Below are 19,641 nucleotides of genomic sequence, written 5' to 3'. Positions count from 1 at the left end.
CAGATGCCTGGGATTCAGATGCTTCCTAAGTTTTGTTTTCTCATGTGACCACTGTTTGACTTCTTAATTGGTTGCCAGAAGGCCCTGCTGTTGATGCATCGAAAGCTATGACCTCATGTTCTTTGATTAGCTACAACAAAAATGAAGTCAAAGCAAACATCTTTCTTTGGATCTTGCTTTCCAATATCAGTAGTATGCTTTTCAAGTGTTTTACAAACATCTATTCTGTTTGTTTCAATCCAGTAACTTCATATTCTCTATATGACGACTCATTGTAAACAAGAAGAGTATTATAGGTTTTGATCTGATATAAATCTGATACTTGGAATAACTATTAGGTTTATTGCATTGAAATTTGAGGCCATTGTTACGAGTTGTTCTTCAAGATGGAGATGCATAATGTAGTCATACATGATATGAATACAAAGAACATGCATGGATTCCTTCCTTCTTGGGGACTCTGGCTTTCCATGGCAAGACAAAAACACTACTCCTACCATTTGCACATACGACTTCAAATGCTCTAAATCACATCAAACAAATCCAACAAATAGACGACAAGTTGCTTACATCAAAGACAAGAATGACGGTCACACCAGCACTTACGGGAACAAGAAGACAGAAAGCAACCCATGAAAAGTGATTCTATACCTTCAGATAGAAAAAGGAGAAGCTTTTACACCAAGAAAAACACTGTTCACCACCGAGTCAGTAGCTCGAGTTAAGAGAATCGCCACAAGAATAGAAGAGAGAACAAGAGGACGAAAATGATTACTACGGATTTGAGTTTAGAGCTTGTAGATGATCAGGAAGCAAGGAAGCACCGCCCTGAGATCAAATACCACAAGCTCCCCGTTCTCCAGGGTCACCGACTCGGCCTCCGATTCGGTGTCGAACTCGGCTTTGACCCGGCCAGCGATGACGCGGCACACCAGCATCGCCCTCCGCCCGGTCCCCCCGCCCCCGCTAGCGTGCGCTCCGCCGCTCCCCGCGAAGGTCCGGACACCCTCCACCTTCCCCCCCGCCGACCACACGGCGCTGCACACCACCCCGGCATCGTAGACGACCCCTCCGCCGACGCCGCAGTGGAACCGCATCATCTCGTTGCCGTCGGCGGCGCATCGCGCGTCGTCAGACCGGGCGGCCCGGGCACGGACCGCCGCGCGGTGCTCCTCGAACCGGGCCACCGTCCGCGCCGGGTTGTGGACCCGGAACAGCATCTCGATCTCGCCCGGGAACGCCGCGGCGGGCCTGCCGCCGGAGGAGGACCAGCTCGAGCTGAAGATGATCTCCACCACCCGCCGCGACGAGTGACCGGTGGGAAGCTCCGCCAGAGTCGGGAATGGGTCCGCGTGGGCCGGCCCCACGAGTCCCGCCACCGGCGAGGCGGGCGGGCGGGCAGACGTCGGTTTAAGCTTGGACTTGGGCCTCGCCTTAGGCCGGGGTTTCTTTGGAAGCGAGGATGAGGACGAAGCCGACGAGGAAAGGTACTTTGGAAAGAGGAAGACGTCCTTAATGGCGTGAGAGGTGTTGCTGCAGGAGACGGAGGAGAGCAACGGCTTCCTAGCAGAAGACGAAGACGACGGCGTCCGGTTGTATACGACGTCGTCCACAGCATTAGACTTGCAGTGCAGCGACTTAACCCACCCGGCCGCCATTTGGCGACGACGATGACGGCTGTGTCGGCCAAGAACAAGATCACCTAAGCAGTACAAATGACACCTTCACAGAGAGAGAGAGAGAGAGAGAGAGAGAGAGAGAGAGAGAGAGAGAGAGGTGATCTTATGTGGTGTTGCGGAAGGGAGAGGGAGGAGGAGGTGGTGGTGGTGATCGCTTTGGAATAGACTGCTTGGTTGGTGGCTTTTGGCCAGTGGGTTCTGTTCAAGTTGTAGTGCAATCTTGGTTTGGATTCATAGTAGTTGAGTTGGATTCTGTCATGAGAAGCTTTGGGTGGAGTGCTCTCCTTCTACTCCTTTGTATTGCACGCAGCCTTATCCTCGCTCTGTGCTTCCATGGATCGAACACTAACAATTCTTTTCAATTAGTGTCGTCTTATTGTACTTGTTTGGTGCAAAGTAGATCTTTCATTGTTGATGGACCCAACTCCAACTTGTAACATCATCCTTCCTTCATCTTGGATTACTTGGAAGACTTCCACCAAACAATGGAAGGAGACATGAAATCTCAACCAGTGTTTGTGCATCTAACCCTGCTATTGTTAGTTACCATGTCAACATTAAGGAGATGACCCACCCTCACATATGATCTGAGCAACCATACAAAAATGCCATGTTCCAATCTCATCTCCTTTCAAACTAACATTTCATGAAACAAGGTAGAACTCATGTGGGAATCATAAGCAAGATATAATAATCAAGTCTTTTCAAGATAAATTCTTCAAACAACATCATAATCTAATCTTTAGGTCATTTCCAAGATGTGCTATCAACCCACACCCATCAATAATTGGCCATGATGTTTCTAATGTGATGTGCCTTCTGTGAGCAGATGAATTATATAGTTTAGAGTCAGCACATGATATGAACAAGGAGGCTTGGAGAATTTTCTCTGGGATTCAATAAGATATGGAATGGCATTCCTTTGAAGTCATTCCCTTTTGTTTTCTATCATCTCCAGGTTGTGTATTCCCTTCAAGAATGCCTTCATTGTCTTGCTTCTTGTCTCAGTTTGCATGTGAGGTGTAGGTAGAGATTGAAGTTTTATATCCAAAAAAGGTCCATCATGGGCTTGTTATTGTGGAGAAAAAGAAAGAAAATATCCACAATATGTTTGGGATTTAGGGTTGGGAGTACAAGATTTGCACTGATGAGAAAGATACTGAAGAATGAGGAGGAGCTGAGCATGTGCACAGTGCACTGCAGGAGAGCCCAGTGGAGTGACAAAAGGTGACCCAGAAACCAAGCTCTTGTCCTGTCCCTACCTAACTGGAATCATTACCATCTCAAATGATGTTAGATGCAGTCAAAAAAGAGAGCTTCAGAATGCTGTGATGAAGTGAAATCTGAAGGAACACAATGATGCATTCAACTGCTACAGAAAACTCGAGCTTTTCTCTTGTCACAGACGATATCTTTGTTAGCTACTGCTGTTTGTTTTTGCTTAGCAGCCAAGAAAAAACACCACTAGATCTCTGTGTCTGCTAATCAATGCATATATATATATATCCCCATGTCTCAGTCTGATTTGTTGAGGTGGTGGTTTCCGGGTCACCTTCCAAACGAAGGAATCTCGCCGGGCAAGAAGAGGATGAAATGGAGGAAGAAGTCACCGAGAGACTTTTGAGACAAGATGGTGGGAGAACACTGAGTGGATTAACCCAATGTCTGCCTTTACCTATAAAGGGGTGTGGGTTGTGGGGGACAAAGCCATGGGAAAGACGACAGCTTTGAGCTTTTGGCATGATGAAGTGGATCGAGTGAAGCCTGTGGGAGGAATTGAAGGGAGTGTGGACTTCGAAATCACTGCAAACGAGGTGGGGGCAAGCAGAGGAGGGCATCACTGCCAGCCTTTGGTCTCTCACGCCTACTCCAACTCCAACCCACACAGCTGAATCTTGCATGCCACCGAGTCAATTAATTCCTCAGTCATTGTTATGATCAACGAAATTTTGGAATGATAATGCCACATGGTTTGATTCTGGAAACACTGTTCTTATTACTGCAACAGTGATTCAACGATACTGGATGATATATTAAATTACTTCTTATTATAATCTATTATGACTCTGTTGCGATGATGAGATCGTCATCCAAATAAATTACAATAGTTTGGAATCTGAGAAGGGGTTATATAGTGCCATGCTACCATCTTTGATCAGCCTCTGTTCGAGCTATAGAGTATGCAACAAAGACAAAGAGCTTTTGTTCTATGCTGTGGATGATCTCATTAGCAGGTTGTTGAGGTCGGAAGGACATTATGTGAGCAGGAAGACTGGCGGAAGGGATTGTGATGATGTAGGAAGCCTGAGTGCTTCTTCTTGAGATGGGTAGAGAGAGAGAGAGAAGTGGAACACTCCGACCTTCGGGTGGGAGCTTGCAGAGGTGGAGAGGACTCGGCCACAGGGCGATCTATCTTAAGTACTCCTACTCTCTTCTCTTGTGATTTCCTTCGAAGCATAGAAGCAACTCTGATTCAACCAAGCAACATTTCGAATTTGTGTGTTAGAATATGTAGGACTAATTATATATTAGCCTTGTAATGGGTTACCTTAAACATCTCCATCCTTATAATTTAAAAAATATGATATTTTTATAATTATAAATTAAAATAGCTAGGCCCGGTTATCCTAACGACGTCAGTTTTATCAACAAAAATACGAAAACAAAAGGTAAAAAAAATAATTTTAACGTTCCAGTTGGTGGTGACGAACGACGGTGGTAGCGGACATTGACATTGTTGGCATCGACACCGACGCAACTGCCGAGCAGCCCTTCCTCCGCTCTGCGTCTGCATTGGTGCTCTGTTACCATGGAATCGAAGTTCGCTACTAAAGCCATCGCGAAGGTTCATCGCTTGTCAAAGCAAGACCCGGAGATGCGTGCCCCCCTCGTCGATATTGTTGTCTTATCCTTTTTTATCACTTGCCTCCTAAACCATCACCACCACCACTCGTACATAGTCGAGGCTTAGAGAACGTCGCCGCTACTCTTCTCAACCTCTTCATCTTGGCCCACGAGGCGCTCAAGTAGACCCCAGGCATCCTCAACGCCCTCGTCATTGCCTTTCGCCTCCTCTCCCCCACCGCAACCCTTTATAGCCTTCTCTCCAATAAAGCATACCGCTCCATCATCAAGTCAAAAGAGACCCTCATCGCCACCTTCGTGGATCTCCTTGGTGCCTCTGATGTGCTGACTAGGTCCATCAAGGACATACTCAAGGTCGACTTTCGCCTGATCATCTACCCACTTAACTGCACTGCCCTCATCGAACTGGGCATCGTGCCACCCCTCTTTGAACTGGTGGTGAAGGACAAGCGAAAGGGGATGGTGGTGGACGCGACGATGGTGATCACCCATGTGGCAGGATGCGACGAGAGCGTGAAGGCATTTCAAAGGGTGGACGGTGTCAGTATCCTAATGGATCCGGAGGTTAGGCGAAGCGGGAGGGCAAGGGAAAACACTGCGACTATGCTACCGAACCTGGTAAAGAGCAACGGAGATAAGATGGTGAGGGACGTCAAAGAGGTGGATGAGGCGAAGGCGATTGTGAAGACTTTGGCCAACAGTGATAACGAGGTGAGCACGAGAGGAAAAAGCAAGGTAGAGATGCTATTGAAGGTTCTGGGAACAAGCTGGGTAGCCAATTGTAAGGTCTTGATGATTCCAAGACTAGCACCGATAATTTCATCTTACAAATGACGCAAATGTTGCTCCATGACAAAGCCACATAACACTTCGTCGCTGATCTGCATCCTCCACCATTAACATCGTCCGTCACTACTAACTGAAATATTAAAATTATTTTTTTACCATTTATTTTTTTATTTTCATTAGTAAAACCAATGATGCTAAGGTAAATAAACTTACATATTTTACTTTCGGATATCAGTATAACTTTTTAAAATATAAAAATCAAGATGCTAAAGGTAACTAATTATATAAGGTAATATATAATCAACTCGAATATTTACAACCGTTATTTATTATTGACATTGTGGGCTTTTAAAAAAGTGTTCAACAAAAAAGGGCTAAAAAAATGCTATTTTTCTCCACGGTCAACAGACCAGAATGCTACAAGGAATTATTTATGTCATTTAATTCTTAGAAACCTGAATAAAAAAAACTGTTTGGACCCTGTCAAATACAACTACTCATTCCAGTGGAATGGAGTGTCGAAGAGTGGATGTAAGTAGGAGAATTGATGACACTCTTCTAAGAAAGCCATCAGTCATTGATATTATGTTGTCTGCAACTCAATTATATAGACAAAACGCAGAGAAATCACTGTACAATATTTGTAACCAAGAAGTTTGTTGACTGACAAAAGAAAACTAAATCTTTTCTTCATGAGTTGCAGCCAGATTTTAGTTAAAGTACGTGGATCCAATCTTAAGTCCCCATACCATAAAAAGAAGAAAAAAAAAAGCCCTATACTTTTTTGTTATTCTAAGGCAAATCTATTCTATAAAACGACAGAGATCCACATGAAACTTAGTTCTTTGGACTAGGCTTCACATGTGAAACTCTCACAAACCTAGCAAAATCCAAACTGGATCATCTCCATATTGTTTCATTTGCATCTGTGAAAACGGCATTGTGATGTTCAATGAGGCACTGGATCACTTCAATGGCACCATAATCAGGTGGTAAATCATCATCTAGGGGGATTTGAGAAGATGCATCAGTGTCCTCATCCTCATCTACCACAAAATCCAACAAGGAGAAAAAGAAGAACATGAGAATATGAAAATAGAGAAAATTATGCAGATATAGCCAGAGATTAAATTCCCTCTATGATCCTTTTGGGAGATCTCATATGACTTCTCGTTTGTATTCCATGCATACAAACCTAGATTTCCCAAGGCGTATAAGAGCAGTTGGTTTTGAGACATCCCACAGGTAATTTGAGCATTCACATTATTTTAACACATTAAATGACCATGCTGGACATATATTCATGATTCGGAATGCCTTACTTTTATATATGTACACTGACTATAGACATTCAAGATAAACAGAATAAGCCTGATATTGAAATTTTGATCAAGATAAAATCATCACGATGAAGGTGAAGAAAAAGATTTTAGGAGACAAAATATAGATCATATAAAGGCAGCATACTTTTTTGTGCAATAAAAAAACTAGTGAATGATAGAGATGATGAGGCAGATCATGTCACCATGTAGGTTTGCATGAATAAGAATAAGCACATAAAACTTTGGAAACTCATCCTGTTATAAGCTGTTCATGTTCAAGTACAGTACCAAAACTTACCCAAATAGTCAACCCAACTATTGTGGTTCAAGGTCTGATCCATGGTTCCTGAAGGATCTTTTGATGTGTAGTAAAAATGACTGTAGAAATCTGCTCTTGGATCCCCTTGCTGCCGCATAATCACAGGTGCAAGTTCCACAGACAGGCTATGAGCATCCATCTGCATTTAAGAAATTAAGTGGATATCAAAATTGCAATAGAACAATCTCGATCTTAATGATAAAACCAATAAATTTAGCATCAGAATACAAAGAAAAAGGAGGTCTCCAACACTAACAGATTCCAGCAGAGAAAAAAAGAAGACAGATAACAAAATGAAAAGGTTGAAATTGAAAAGATACAAAACCGAGGGGGGAATGAATTAGATAAAAGCTTTTGCTGCTTCATTGATGCATTGAAACCAGAGGAGGTGGCATGGAATGGTCGGACAGTTGCATGTTACCCAGACTCCCTGAAATAAATGACTGGATTGCCAGGAGGAAGGAAGCTAGGTCTTGATGGCAGGGAGGAATCCAAGTGTCTTCAATTGGATGAGGGATTCCAGGTTCAAGAATTAATCCACTGTAATCCCAAGATCACAACATGATTTTGTGCATATGGTGCAAAATCATATTCATATGCTGAAACAAGTAGAAAGCAGTCCCAAGAATAGCTATATCTCAAAGTTGGCTGACATCAAACATTTAGAAAAAGATTGTCGCGAAGTCAAAAATTATTATTTGAGAAGCAACAAAATACGAGAAACAATGAGAATAGTAGCAACTAAATCTATTGTGATTTCTAAGAACCATATTGGTACCAGACTTTCTCTCTCTATACACATTAATCTTACGAAAAAATTGGATGAACCTATACTTAAGAGTTCTACGACGTCCCATGATATTCACAGCATAAAATCAATGTGCACCCATGTTTTGTATTGAAAATAGCAGCAAGTGTGGCTGTAATAAGATTACTTCCAAAGACAAAAAAGTTTCACCATAACCACCTAAAAAGGAGCTTAATTCATACTTAAAATAGTTCAGTACCAATTTTAAAGATAAAAGAAGAGGATACTACCTTGTTAAGCAATGACTTCCGGCTCACTTGGAGCAGCAGAGCAGTAACAAACTCTAGGGTCATGAAATTCACATTTGGAAGCTTCTTCAAACTGTCTCTTAACTCAGAGATGCTACTTCTTGCATTTCTAATCTCATGATATAAAGCAAATGTAGTCAGCGGCTCTGGGAGGCTGGCAAGATAGCACTTAACTAAAGCAGCCACATCAATGGGGCTTACACCCTCTGGTATTGATCCATTCCAGTCTGCAATATTCAAACCCCACGAGGAAAACATGATTCCTTTGGCATGGCAAAACAACAAACAAAAAGCTTCAAGGTGTACCTTGATTGTAAAGTGCAATCAACTGACGAATAACTTTTCTATCTCCTTCGGTTTTAAACAAATTCTCTGAGTTCAATCCTAGTGAAACAGAAGCCAATATCAGTTTCATTATTTCTAAGAAAATAGTAACATTTTCCAGATTTTTTGTCTCAAGCCACCTGATATAATGAGATTTTCTGCACATCTGACCAATATTTGAGGAACAGGCCTTGTAGATTGTTGCTGTTGCACAAGAACCTCTATTGGCACCCCAAATACTGCAAGGTTCATGGCAATATAAGTTAGTATGAACTCCTATTTGTTCAGAAAAAGAAAAGCCAGCTCTTATCTTTAACCAAATTAAACATAGCCTTTCAATATGAACAGCTGGAATTATAAAATGAGTATGATAAAGATACGATCACTGATTGCTGTGCTGCCCAAAACAGTAAAAAATGGGTGGTATGCACCGGTCCAGGTGTGGGCTGGTACATGGACCACACCCGTTTCGGGCAGCCTGGTCCAGTTCTATAAAAATAATAAAAAAATCAAAAATAGCGGCCCAGCTCCTTCTTTGACATGGGTAGTAAAACCAATAGTAGAGTGAATCCATATGACAGAAAAAACTCACCATCAGTGCTTGCAACTCCCTGCAAAATAGATGTAAGAAACGGTGAGAACGCAGCTAAATGCAAGGAGGAGTACCGTACACTTGCCAATATGACACACCTTTTGCCAACGTTCAATATTGTTTAGAATGTTCTTACTTTTATCTGCGGTCTTCTTTGCTGCCTGAAAAGAAGAAATAGAAAGGAGTATGAAAAATTAGAGTGAATCTCATGCAGATTTAAACTGAAGCAGTAAACAGAAGGAAAGAAGAACCCTACAGAAAAGCAATAGAAATAAACCAAAGTAGAAAACATCAGTGATACAGTCCTTGAACCATTCAAGATCACATAACAAATTCTTGGCAACCAATTTCTAACTGACCTACGTACACTTCTCGAGTTTCTTTTGTCTTAAGTCAACTTCATGAGGCTCTACGACTTTATTGCCAGCAGTTTGCAAGAGAATTCAGCTGATATGCAGTAAAGCTTGTCCAATTAAATAAAGAGCAGCTTAGTGATTTAAAAGGACTTAGTAGATCCTAAAGAAAACGAAAAGAGACACCCTTAACGTGACATGTAGGTAACTCATATTTTATAACACATAAAAGCTTCGACATCTCTAACTTACCAAATGCAGTCTTAAACTGGACAATCAAACAAAATCTTCAATACATTACAAGCTTTCAGATTGCTTCTGTAGTGAATTTCATGTTATAATCTATGAATATTGGTTAAACAAAAATGTAAAATTTGATTCATAATGCTACAAGAGTTAAGATGATCACTAGATGATGTCGAATCTTCAAAAATGAGCAAAATTATTAGAAACAATTTTCTTGTGTAATTTTTAAATATCTTAAAATTTTGATTTGCACACATTGAATCATTGCGTACCATCTTCTCACATATGATGTCAAAACTTGATTGCTCATATGTTTTATTTGCTCAAATTTCACCTCTTCTACTTTACTCTCCTGTAAGACTTATGATTTTCTTCTATGTGGAGAACAAATCACTCAGATATTTTAATAGGAGAATGGATCTGTCCAAATGGCCAAGGAAGTGTATCTAGTATATCAACTAAAAAACTAAACGAGAAAAAAACTTCAACCATGCAACACCAGTGTGACCTTAACTCTCATGCCTACCCCACGCCCGTGAAATCATGTTAAATATGTATCGACACGGTCGATACACCTATATAAATTGTCACATCTATAATTCTTTGTTATATCAATTAGAAATCGGATATTTCTCACAATTAATACAGCCTACCACCATAACATTAAAAGTGACCATAAGATTTTCTGAAACCATTATGGGAACCATCCTCTAATACTTTACACAGTACAACACTAAGAATACAGAAAGTACTTTATGTTTATGTATCCTTGCACCACAGCTTATCGTCGAATTGCGCACTTGGTTATGTGTTTGAATATCATATGCCTCCAATTGTCACATCTTTATGCATGCATCATGAGACCTTTTCAAAAGCATTAGTTGGCAGAACTATAAGTTTTCTGATTTACACGTTGTAAGTACGTGATGTCTGTTGCCTATAACCCACTATGATGATTCTAAGTTCGGGGGTTGGATCAAAAAACTAAAACCTTCTCAAAATCTTGTGGGCATACACTATAGCAACTAGAACATGGGGGTGATCTATAAGTCCTATCATTAATATAAATGGATGACATGTCGATTTTGCATACAAGTACATGAACATAAAATTCTGAAACCAATGCGAGCTTTACCTCTTCAACCTTCAACTTTCCCACTGCAACCTTTTCTTTAGTCTCTGTTATGCCCTTCTTCAGAAGCGCCCCAGTGGAAGTAGCAGCATAACGGAAGCGCTCCTGGATACTCTCTCCGGATGCAGCAGGGTTCTGCTGCTCCCTGGATTGCTGCATGAGAGCCCATCGGTTCTTCACCAGCGACCCAAACTTCCCGGCCGCATCTGCAACATTTCCCCCTGCGTTCTTGGCTATGCTCCCAGCAGACTGCCCAGCTTGCTTAAGCCTCACTCCTACAAAAAAGATGCCGTCAAAATATAGCATCAGAAGCCGTCTTAATGTTAGAAAGGATAAAAACGAAATGGTTTTAGGGATCAGATAAAATTACCAGAGGAAGAGAAGAAGCCGGACGCTTTCTCTCGCCACTGCGAGGAAACTTCAGGTGGCATAGTGAATGGCGATAAGGGACGCAACTATTAAATAAAATGAGAAAAAAAATACGTCAAGAAATAGAACGATAAAGAAAAGCCCTAGATTCGATTAAAGGCCAAGAATCGTACACCAAACCAAACTCAAGCCCCAAAAGAACGATCAAGAAAGCGATGATTTAATTTTCTGAAAGAAACACCGGAGTTGTTCAAGAAAGCCCTAACGTCCGATTGAGCGTCAAGAGTGAAGCCCCGAATCCAACTTTAGTGCGACTCTACCTTCAAGAACCATCGAGTTATCTAAACAAACGCATCAACCTGGAAGAATCTAATCCAACAGGCGCAGACGGAAACAAGGAAGAGGTTTAAGGAAGAAAAGGCCCATAAAACCTGGAATCAAGGGGGGAAAAGACGATCAGATCAGCCAAACCGGACGCCTGTGCTTACCTTCTCTGGAATACTTTTTCTTTCTTCGATTTGCCTCCCCGCAGCGGAGGAGGGGAGAGGCGATGGAAGGGAGATCGGGGCGAGCAATCGTAGTAATGAATCGGGTTGACAATTCTTGGAAAGTTGCAGCGATCGATGAGCCAAACAAAGAGATTCTTCTTCTGGTCCTCTCTCTCTCTCTCTCTCTCTCTCTCCGCTCCTCCCTGCTCTTCTCCCTTCTCTTGGGGATGGATCGGGTTAAGCTGCGAATGGTGCTCCGACGCGTATGGCCGAGACGAGAAGAAACGGACTCGCGCCCGCCGCAAGCACACGTTGCTTTGTCGGCGGGTGCGCTGCCCTCATGTTGGTCGGGTCCGGTTAAGCGTACCTATCAAAACCGCCCGGTCGATTAATGGGTCAATGGTTCGGCCGTAGATCGTAGATATAATAAAACATATTGACATATATAAAGTTTATTTTTCTGTCTTATTTTTCTCTCTATATTTTCTTATATAAATCGTTTAACCATTTTCATTTATTATTGATGTGTATCGGACGTGATTAATCATTAACTATCTCGGCGATGCTAGGATTAACTTGACTCGATCGAATGCTTTTGCCCACAAAGAATATATTTAACGTTTTAAATGTTTTTATTCACGAAGGATGCGTAAGGAATCTTTTATTTGTGAAGGGTGGATTTTTGTCAATGAAAAATTATTCGTGAAAAACACATCTAACGTGGACACTGCTTCAAATGCCCTTATCCACGATAATACTTCAAATGTTTTTATTCATGAAATGCTTTTCTTTGCAAAACATGTGAGAGACATCATGATGCTTTTGTTTACGAATGATGCATCAAATATTTCGAATGCTTTTGTCTATAAAAAATACATCACATATAAAAAATGTTTATGTCCGATGTGTCAGATATCAAGATGTTTTAAGGTGTTTCGTTCATGCTATGGGTCAAGAGTGCATACCGAATTGTCACGGATTTAGTTGGAATTACCTAAGTCGTGAGGTACCATTATGGCCAAGACGCAAACTTAGCTTGAGTTGTCTAAGTCGCAAAGCACCATTGTGCCAACTTCTCGGACTTAGCTGGGATTATCTAAGTCATGAGGCGCTCTTGTGATATACGCGTTCGCAAATAGTCAGTCTAGTTGCAACCTCAAACAAGTTCCGAATGACCTATAAAATAGAAAGTTGATTAGATTGAAAACGAGCGACAGACAAGTGCCAACGTCTCGGAAAGAGGGAAGCTTTACAAGTAATTTAGCAAACACCTTGTGTGCATAGGAGAAAAGAGAGGAAGGAGGAAAATAAAGACTTTAGAAGGTAGAACAAATAGATGTAAGTCCACAAACAACTGCTCACTGATTGTCGGGCGCGAAAGCAAGTTCCCGTCAAATTAACGTGCGAACTTGTGAAGAGTTTTTCAACGCTCAACGGTATACCGAAGCTCCATCCAGTCCTGTACTACCCGAGAGGTTCTAGGATACTGAGATGGCTGACGTTTCGCATGCAACTGTGGCTTACAAAAAAAACAAGCTGTGACACGAAAATAGAGCTATTTTGGGTAGTTCGAACATGTATTTTTACAAGTAAAAACACACAAAACAAAAGATAAAATATGTTATCATGTCTCAATACAAGCATGCAAAAATGATGAACGATTCGTTAAACGAAATTATTATGGGTACACGATGATAGTTTGCAATAGAACAGGTCAACAAGATGACTTTCTTACGTTATAGACCCTCTTCTATTGTCAAAATAATATATATAATATTTGGATCAGTCTGACTTATAAAAAATCTAATATAACCAAGGTTTGGACACCCAGGATGCTCGAACACTTGTTCGATGATCAACCTACACAGAGATTGATGCAGATGGAGCTTCACGTGATTCCTCTGAAACTCTAGTCAAACATGGAACGTGTCAAACAATTACTACCCTTCACGGGATAAATTTTTTTTAGGAGATTAAATAAAAAAAAATTCTAAGATACCAAACTTCCACGTGTCGAGCCCTCAAATATTTCCTTTCTCATAACCGATAACAAAGAATACATACATATATTGTGATTCTTACGTGGTAATTGGTTGACTACAAGAATAAAAAGATGCAAAGCGAGTGCCCTGCGCAGCAGATAAAGGAGCCATACTTTCTCCACTCATTCGCTTCCACCCACGGACGTCTGCCTTCTGATTAGTGGTAGTTATGGTTGTAGTTATGGGACCCACTATTAAACCACCACTTCTTCCAATAACAATGCAGGTAGGAGATAAGGGTCATTACGATTGGGGGACCGACATCGCTTTATTATCCGGGTGACGCTTTAGCTACCCGTTTATTGTTTACTCAGCGACGTACATGCACTGGCAGATGGAGCCTACCTATGCCTGGCACGCGGGTTCCATCACTAAGCCCAAAAGAATGGTGCGGTGGGTAAGAGCTGAGTGGGTACGAAACAGTTTTTGCTCTTTATCCCATTTCCTCCTTGTCATGGTTCGCTTCTTCTTCCGTGTTCCAGTGACTCTCCTTCCTCGCGATCTCCCGCTCCCTCTCCACCTCCCTCCTCTGTCTCCAAAATCTCAACTTTAACCCGAGTTTTCCTTCTCGGAATTAGTGTTTCGGGATCGAGTACGGGACGTGGAGGAAACGGCGAGCGGCAGGGAGATGGCGCGGCGGTGCTCCCACTGCAACCACAATGGCCACAATTCCCGGACGTGCCCTAACCGCGGCGTGAAACTCTTCGGCGTGCATCTCACCGATGGCTCCGTCAGGAAGAGCGCCAGCATGGGGAATCTCTCCCTCCTCGCCGGATCTAGCGGCGGCGCGTCGCCGGCCGACGGCACGGAACCCGGCGGCGGTGCCGCGGGGGGCGGGTACGCGTCGGAGGATTTCGTGAAGGGGTCGTCCTCCAGCTGTCGCGAGCGGAAGAAAGGTGAGCCTCCATACCTTTTGCTTGCCCTTTTTTCTTGGTTTGGTAAAAGATGTATCTTTTATTCGGATTGACATCTTTTCTTCAATAAACTTCTTTATTGCATTTCAAAGACTTCTTTTGTACCCCATTTTCATTGGATATATTCGTTAGGGACACAGTGAACGCCTAGATTTGGTAATGATTTGTGGAAAGTTTTTAATGGGATATGTGATATACCCATACTTCCGCTTTCGGAACCTAACATGTAACATGTATCCCTCCGCTTTCGGAACCTAACAGTTGCCAATCTTTTATAGGTTCACATGCATGTAATCTCTGCATGCAGAACTGATTATTTAGGATTCACCACCATATTTTTATAGGTTCACATGCATGTCATCTCTGCATGCAGGAGTGATTATCTAGGATTGATAATGAACGTGATCACTTGGCTGTTTCATGGATTCTTGCATTTAAAATTCTTCTTTTTCCTGCTTGGATGATATGGTAGGTTTCTGTATGCATAGGTGCGATGGTAGCAGAACAGTTAAATTTTTTTTTTTTTAGGAAAAGGATGGAGAAATTGTTAGAGAATTGATGAATGAAAGCTATTTGTAGTCTGCCTATGTTATCCTTTGGTGGCAGGCATTAAATTGAGTGGAATTCTTCTAGATCTGCATTTGTTACGTCAACCATGCCATCATGAAACACTATAAATGGATTTTAGGAAGAAGGATAACAGAATAAATGACTTTGACAATTGGTAACACTATGCTATTATATTTCTGGGACAGCCACATGATTGGAAATTTTGAAAATTCTACTGTGATACATCTAGTGGTACTAATAAATGCTCTACACAAATGGATTTTTTTATACTCATTCACAGATGAGCAATCAGTTAGTTCAGGGGATCGCTGTAGCTTTTTCTGAGCCAAATAGGAAGAGCCAACCTACTGAAAAACCAAGAATCTGACTGGAAAGACAAGGTATATGAATCAAAGAATGACAGGATCAACCTTAATATCTCAATTTGGTTGGTTTGTTTGCTTATTTTAGAATAGAAAGGAATATACTGAAACTTTGAAGTGCTTGGCAACAGAGGGTATAGGTTTCTTGGATTAAATAGGGTTCAAATGAAGAGTTATGTTGCTTTATTTGTGCCTTCTAGATATTCTAAGAATAAAAAAAAAGGAATTTGTATGTATTTTCGGAAATAGTGAAGATGAGGTAAAACAAACCACTACATATTATATGATCCATACACAACAATAAAGATGAAAAGATAAAAGGAAGATTCTTATGTCAGCTAGATAGCTTTGTTGGGTAGGAGAAATAATCATTGGACCATGATGATGATGGAGTTTACTTCAATCAGCAGCTTATTGTACTTTGTCACCCTCATTGGCACTGCACAATGTAGCCCTAAGCTTTGACATCCTCGGGCAATCTCCATTAATCCATGGTCAGATTTCACTTCCACTAATGCATCTTGAAGCAAAGTGCTATAGATGTCTTAGAAACAAAGAGATGAGAGTGAAACTGTGGAAGAGAAAATAATGGAGACATTTAAACAGTAGTGGAACAACTGTGAAAAATGTCCATGTGTAAAACGATTGCTCACTTGTACTGAAAATTTTGTTGGTAACACATCTGTTTTCTATTTTTTCATTGTGTTCATCACCTTCAGCTGTGACATTTCAATTTGAGGCAGATTGAAATTGATCATATGGACTTTTTGTTGTTAATTTTTGCAGGTACTCCATGGACTGAAGAAGAGCATAGAATGTTCTTACTTGGCTTGCAAAAGCTCGGCAAAGGTGATTGGCGAGGTATATCTCGGACCTATGTGGCATCAAGGACACCTACTCAAGTGGCTAGCCATGCACAAAAGTATTTTATTCGCAAAACCAACATAACTAGAAGAAAAAGAAGATCAAGCCTCTTTGATATGGTACCTGATGAGGTCTCTCTCTCTCTCTCTCTCTCTCTCTCTCTTTCTCCCCTTAGCCGATGTTTGCATAAGTGAACCTTCTTATGGAGGAGTGTGTTATGTTCATGTTTGAGACATGCATAATGCAACATCATATTGGTGCAATTATATTATGACATGAATTTGAAGTTTTTTTTTAATAACTAATACATATGTCAGTGACAGTGGTTTCATACAGTGGTTGATGCAATCTGTTTTTATAATACATTAATTGGCAAAGAAGAGTTTCTTGGATAAATTGTGAAGGATTTATTCAAATCATATGATTAATTTGTTTCTAAAAATATTTATGAATATGTGTGGCTGGCTGACATTCCTTTTATTTCTTTGTTATCACCTTGAATTTCAGGAGTTCCCAATGAGCTTTCAAGAATCAGAAGCACAAAATAACAATCTACCTCCTGTACCTCCAACTCTGAACGAGGAGTGTGAATCAATGGATTCTAATGACGCAACAATTGGAGAAGCAGCTGTTCCACAACCAGAAGCTCAACAATGTAGCTATCCTGTGATACTTCCAGCTTATTTTTCACCACTCTTGCAATTCCCATTCCCTTGTTGGCCAGGATACAAAGCAGATACTTCAGAGCAGCAGGCACATGAAATTATTAAGCCAACAGCAGTACATTCGAAGACTCCTATGAACATTGATGAGCTTGTGGGTATGTCAAAATTGAGCATAGGAGAGTCCCGCGGATCCACATTGGATTTGCTTGGACGGTCAAAGAGGCAATCTGCTTTCCACGCTAGTCCATCAACTAAGGCTCAAGCATGATCGAACTATTTAGACAGGGTTGACAAGTCAAGGTTTGCCATGAGAAAATTAGCCTTGCCTCATTGTTATGGTGATCACGACAGTAACTGGATTCCTGGGAATTCTCCTCATACTACAGCTTATGTTCATATTCTCTGCTGAAATATTAGCATGTTATATATTGGCTACTCTGTTGATTCTTCAAAATAGTAATTATAGATTCACAGTTCTGTTTTCATCTTCTTTTTTTGCAGAAATTTTATTAATTGCATCTATAAGAAAAAAATCCTTGAGACTATGTTAAGAGTACATTGGTGCAGAAGTTACTTAATATTTCAGTGAAGGTTTATTGCATGATTGTCAGCATGCAGTTCAAACTGTATGCAAGTTCTACATAAGTTTGCCGAGTAACATGTAATCAAACTATCACATGGTGACTCTCTGAATACTTCTTATCACCTTAATCTCAAATCACATGAATTTTATTTTCAATTCAAAGAATTGAGTTTTCAGTAGATAGCCTGTGGCAATTATTGTCCTTGGTTGTCATTTTGTTTGATGATCATTCATTGATGGATGACCAACAGGTAATCACCAATCAGCATTAAAAGTGTGATGACAGACCTTAGCCTGTTGGTTTTAGGCCTAATTCTGTTGAACGAATTTAGTTTCTCATTGCCTCAAAGTCACTGAAAGTAAACACTAGTTATGCAAGCCCAAGTGCAGTTTCCAGACTGGCGGTAGTTCTGAATTGAGTTCAGGGAACCAGATAACAAAAAACCACCAACATCTTCTTGTCAATTTTTTGTCAAATGAAACAAATTCTTAATGTTTGACTTTGCTAATCTGGTTTCATGTAATTTATGCCCACCTAAGTTGCTTCTGACTAATGAACAGATTCGCACAATGTTTTTCTTACTTTTTAAGTCATTCAGATAGATCTCTCATTTTAAAGATTCAGGGCCAATAATTTAAGTCAATGCATGTGAGACAAGTTACGATCCTGTGATCTTTAGTTGGTTGCTTGTTGGTGCCTATAGATCTCGACTTATAAATGTGTGAGTAATTAATACTGAAAATAATCTGGAGAAGTATGTTGATGCCCTCTCGAGCGTATTTTGTGATTTTTAATGTCCATGAGTGCTATATTTCATTTGCTTTCTGTTACATCGATGACAATTTTCATCAAGAACTTTTTATTTTTTCACTCTTTGGTTTTGTTATATAAATGTGTTGTGAGCATGTCTCAACCTAATTAAGGTGTTGTGCTGTTGTGAATGCTCCATGGGCTCCAGAAGTCCCAGTTCTTCCTGTCAGAGAACATTGGAATCCTTCTAACCATCTATCTGCTAACCATATCAGTCATTCAGTCTCTCTCTCTGTTAATAATGTGCAGCTACATGAGACAGCCAACAATCTTGGAAGATGAAATGTGTTCAATATTTTGTAACAATATGCTAGAAAATTAGCTGCACATGGAGTTGTGGAGCCTTTCTTGTTGCCTGATGGCTGTTCTCTTATACCAACATTCAGCAGAGCAGATCTTCTTGTATGTATGATCTGCCGAAGGCAGTTGTAACTTGTCGCTAGTATCGGAATGCAGGTTTATTTACTCATGGTGGTAAGCTACTTCTGTGCTCTGCTTCATTCTGTTTGTGCACTGTTGTTTAGATTAATGGTCATCCTGTCATGTGGATTTATTCAAATTCATTCTTCATGCTAAATGTTGTCATCAGTTTCGTAATTTTGAGAGAGTTGCACCTGTGATCCATGGCGATACAAATAGTCAGTGATCGTTTTCTTCCAACTTTTTATGATTGTATTGGATTTGATGAGTAGCTAGCTATCCCCTCATATGAACTCCACTGCGACTGTGCTTTTCTCTTGGGTTTGGAGGATGCATCATTGCCCTCCTATCATTTATTTGTAATTTTCTATGCATAATTTGATTTTAAACTATCTATTTGTTGGATATACGACCAGTAGATGCTAAATTATTGTCCTCTTTAAAGTTTATTGCCGTGAATGATAGATGATATATGATATGCTTAAAAGTCTTTGTCAACTTTTTTGATAGTTGAGCAACTGATTGAACATGTTAACTTGGTTTTCCTTGTTAATGGTATCTTTGCCCAATGGCAAAGACTAGTTTATAGAGATGAGTACTATTCTGGAGCTTCATCATAACCTCGCTGCACAAAATTTTCTGCAGGTATCAGATTCAGAGGAGTTCAATGCCATGGGAACACTCTCAAATCGTTCAATCTCACTGGAGTTTGGGGAATAAAGAGAAGGTACTTCCTGTACTATGAAATATAAAGATGAAATGCTTGCTTACCTTTAAATCTTTCTCAAGCTTAGCTTCTCCCCACAAGTCATTCGCATGTGCCCTCTGCATGGTTTACTCAAGCCAAGTTTTCATTCCCAGATTTCTTCTTTCTAA

The 19,641-nt window shown here is 40.7% G+C and overlaps 4 protein-coding genes across 4 annotated transcripts; 2 read left to right on the top strand and 2 right to left on the bottom strand.

The window, feature by feature from the left end:
* Positions 1-621: 621 nt before the first annotated feature.
* On the bottom strand, positions 622-2,051 carry LOC135609245 (uncharacterized). Its single transcript, XM_065102351.1, has one exon. It carries the CDS (start codon positions 1,656-1,658, stop codon positions 789-791), a length of 870 nt encoding a protein of 289 aa, XP_064958423.1. The 5' UTR covers positions 1,659-2,051; the 3' UTR covers positions 622-788.
* A 1,289-nt stretch (positions 2,052-3,340) lies between these two features.
* Positions 3,341-5,378, top strand: LOC135608821 (uncharacterized). Its single transcript, XM_065101868.1, has 2 exons — positions 3,341-3,493; positions 4,710-5,378. The coding sequence occupies exons 1-2, from the start codon at positions 3,341-3,343 to the stop codon at positions 5,376-5,378; spliced, it is 822 nt and encodes a 273-aa protein (XP_064957940.1).
* Positions 5,379-5,910: 532 nt separating this feature from the next.
* Positions 5,911-11,859, bottom strand: LOC135611099 (uncharacterized Rho GTPase-activating protein At5g61530-like). The gene is made up of 10 exons (XM_065106414.1): positions 11,535-11,859; positions 11,048-11,132; positions 10,681-10,952; positions 9,045-9,107; positions 8,947-8,965; positions 8,495-8,593; positions 8,337-8,414; positions 8,013-8,257; positions 6,954-7,113; positions 5,911-6,379 (listed from the first exon to the last, which is right to left on the bottom strand). The coding sequence occupies exons 2-10, from the start codon at positions 11,106-11,108 to the stop codon at positions 6,234-6,236; spliced, it is 1,143 nt and encodes a 380-aa protein (XP_064962486.1). The 5' UTR covers positions 11,109-11,132; positions 11,535-11,859; the 3' UTR covers positions 5,911-6,233.
* Positions 11,860-14,015: 2,156 nt separating this feature from the next.
* On the top strand, positions 14,016-17,436 carry LOC135611098 (transcription factor MYBS3-like). The gene is made up of 3 exons (XM_065106413.1): positions 14,016-14,472; positions 16,209-16,417; positions 16,794-17,436. The coding sequence occupies exons 1-3, from the start codon at positions 14,205-14,207 to the stop codon at positions 17,217-17,219; spliced, it is 903 nt and encodes a 300-aa protein (XP_064962485.1). The 5' UTR covers positions 14,016-14,204; the 3' UTR covers positions 17,220-17,436.
* The last annotated feature ends 2,205 nt before the right edge of the window (positions 17,437-19,641 follow it).

Source organism: Musa acuminata, chromosome BXJ2-4, assembly GCF_036884655.1.
Source record: "Musa acuminata AAA Group cultivar baxijiao chromosome BXJ2-4, Cavendish_Baxijiao_AAA, whole genome shotgun sequence".
NCBI classification, from domain to species: domain Eukaryota; kingdom Viridiplantae; phylum Streptophyta; class Magnoliopsida; order Zingiberales; family Musaceae; genus Musa; species Musa acuminata.
Note: the sequence above shows the minus strand (reverse complement) of the source record. Positions and strands in the feature narration are given on the sequence as shown.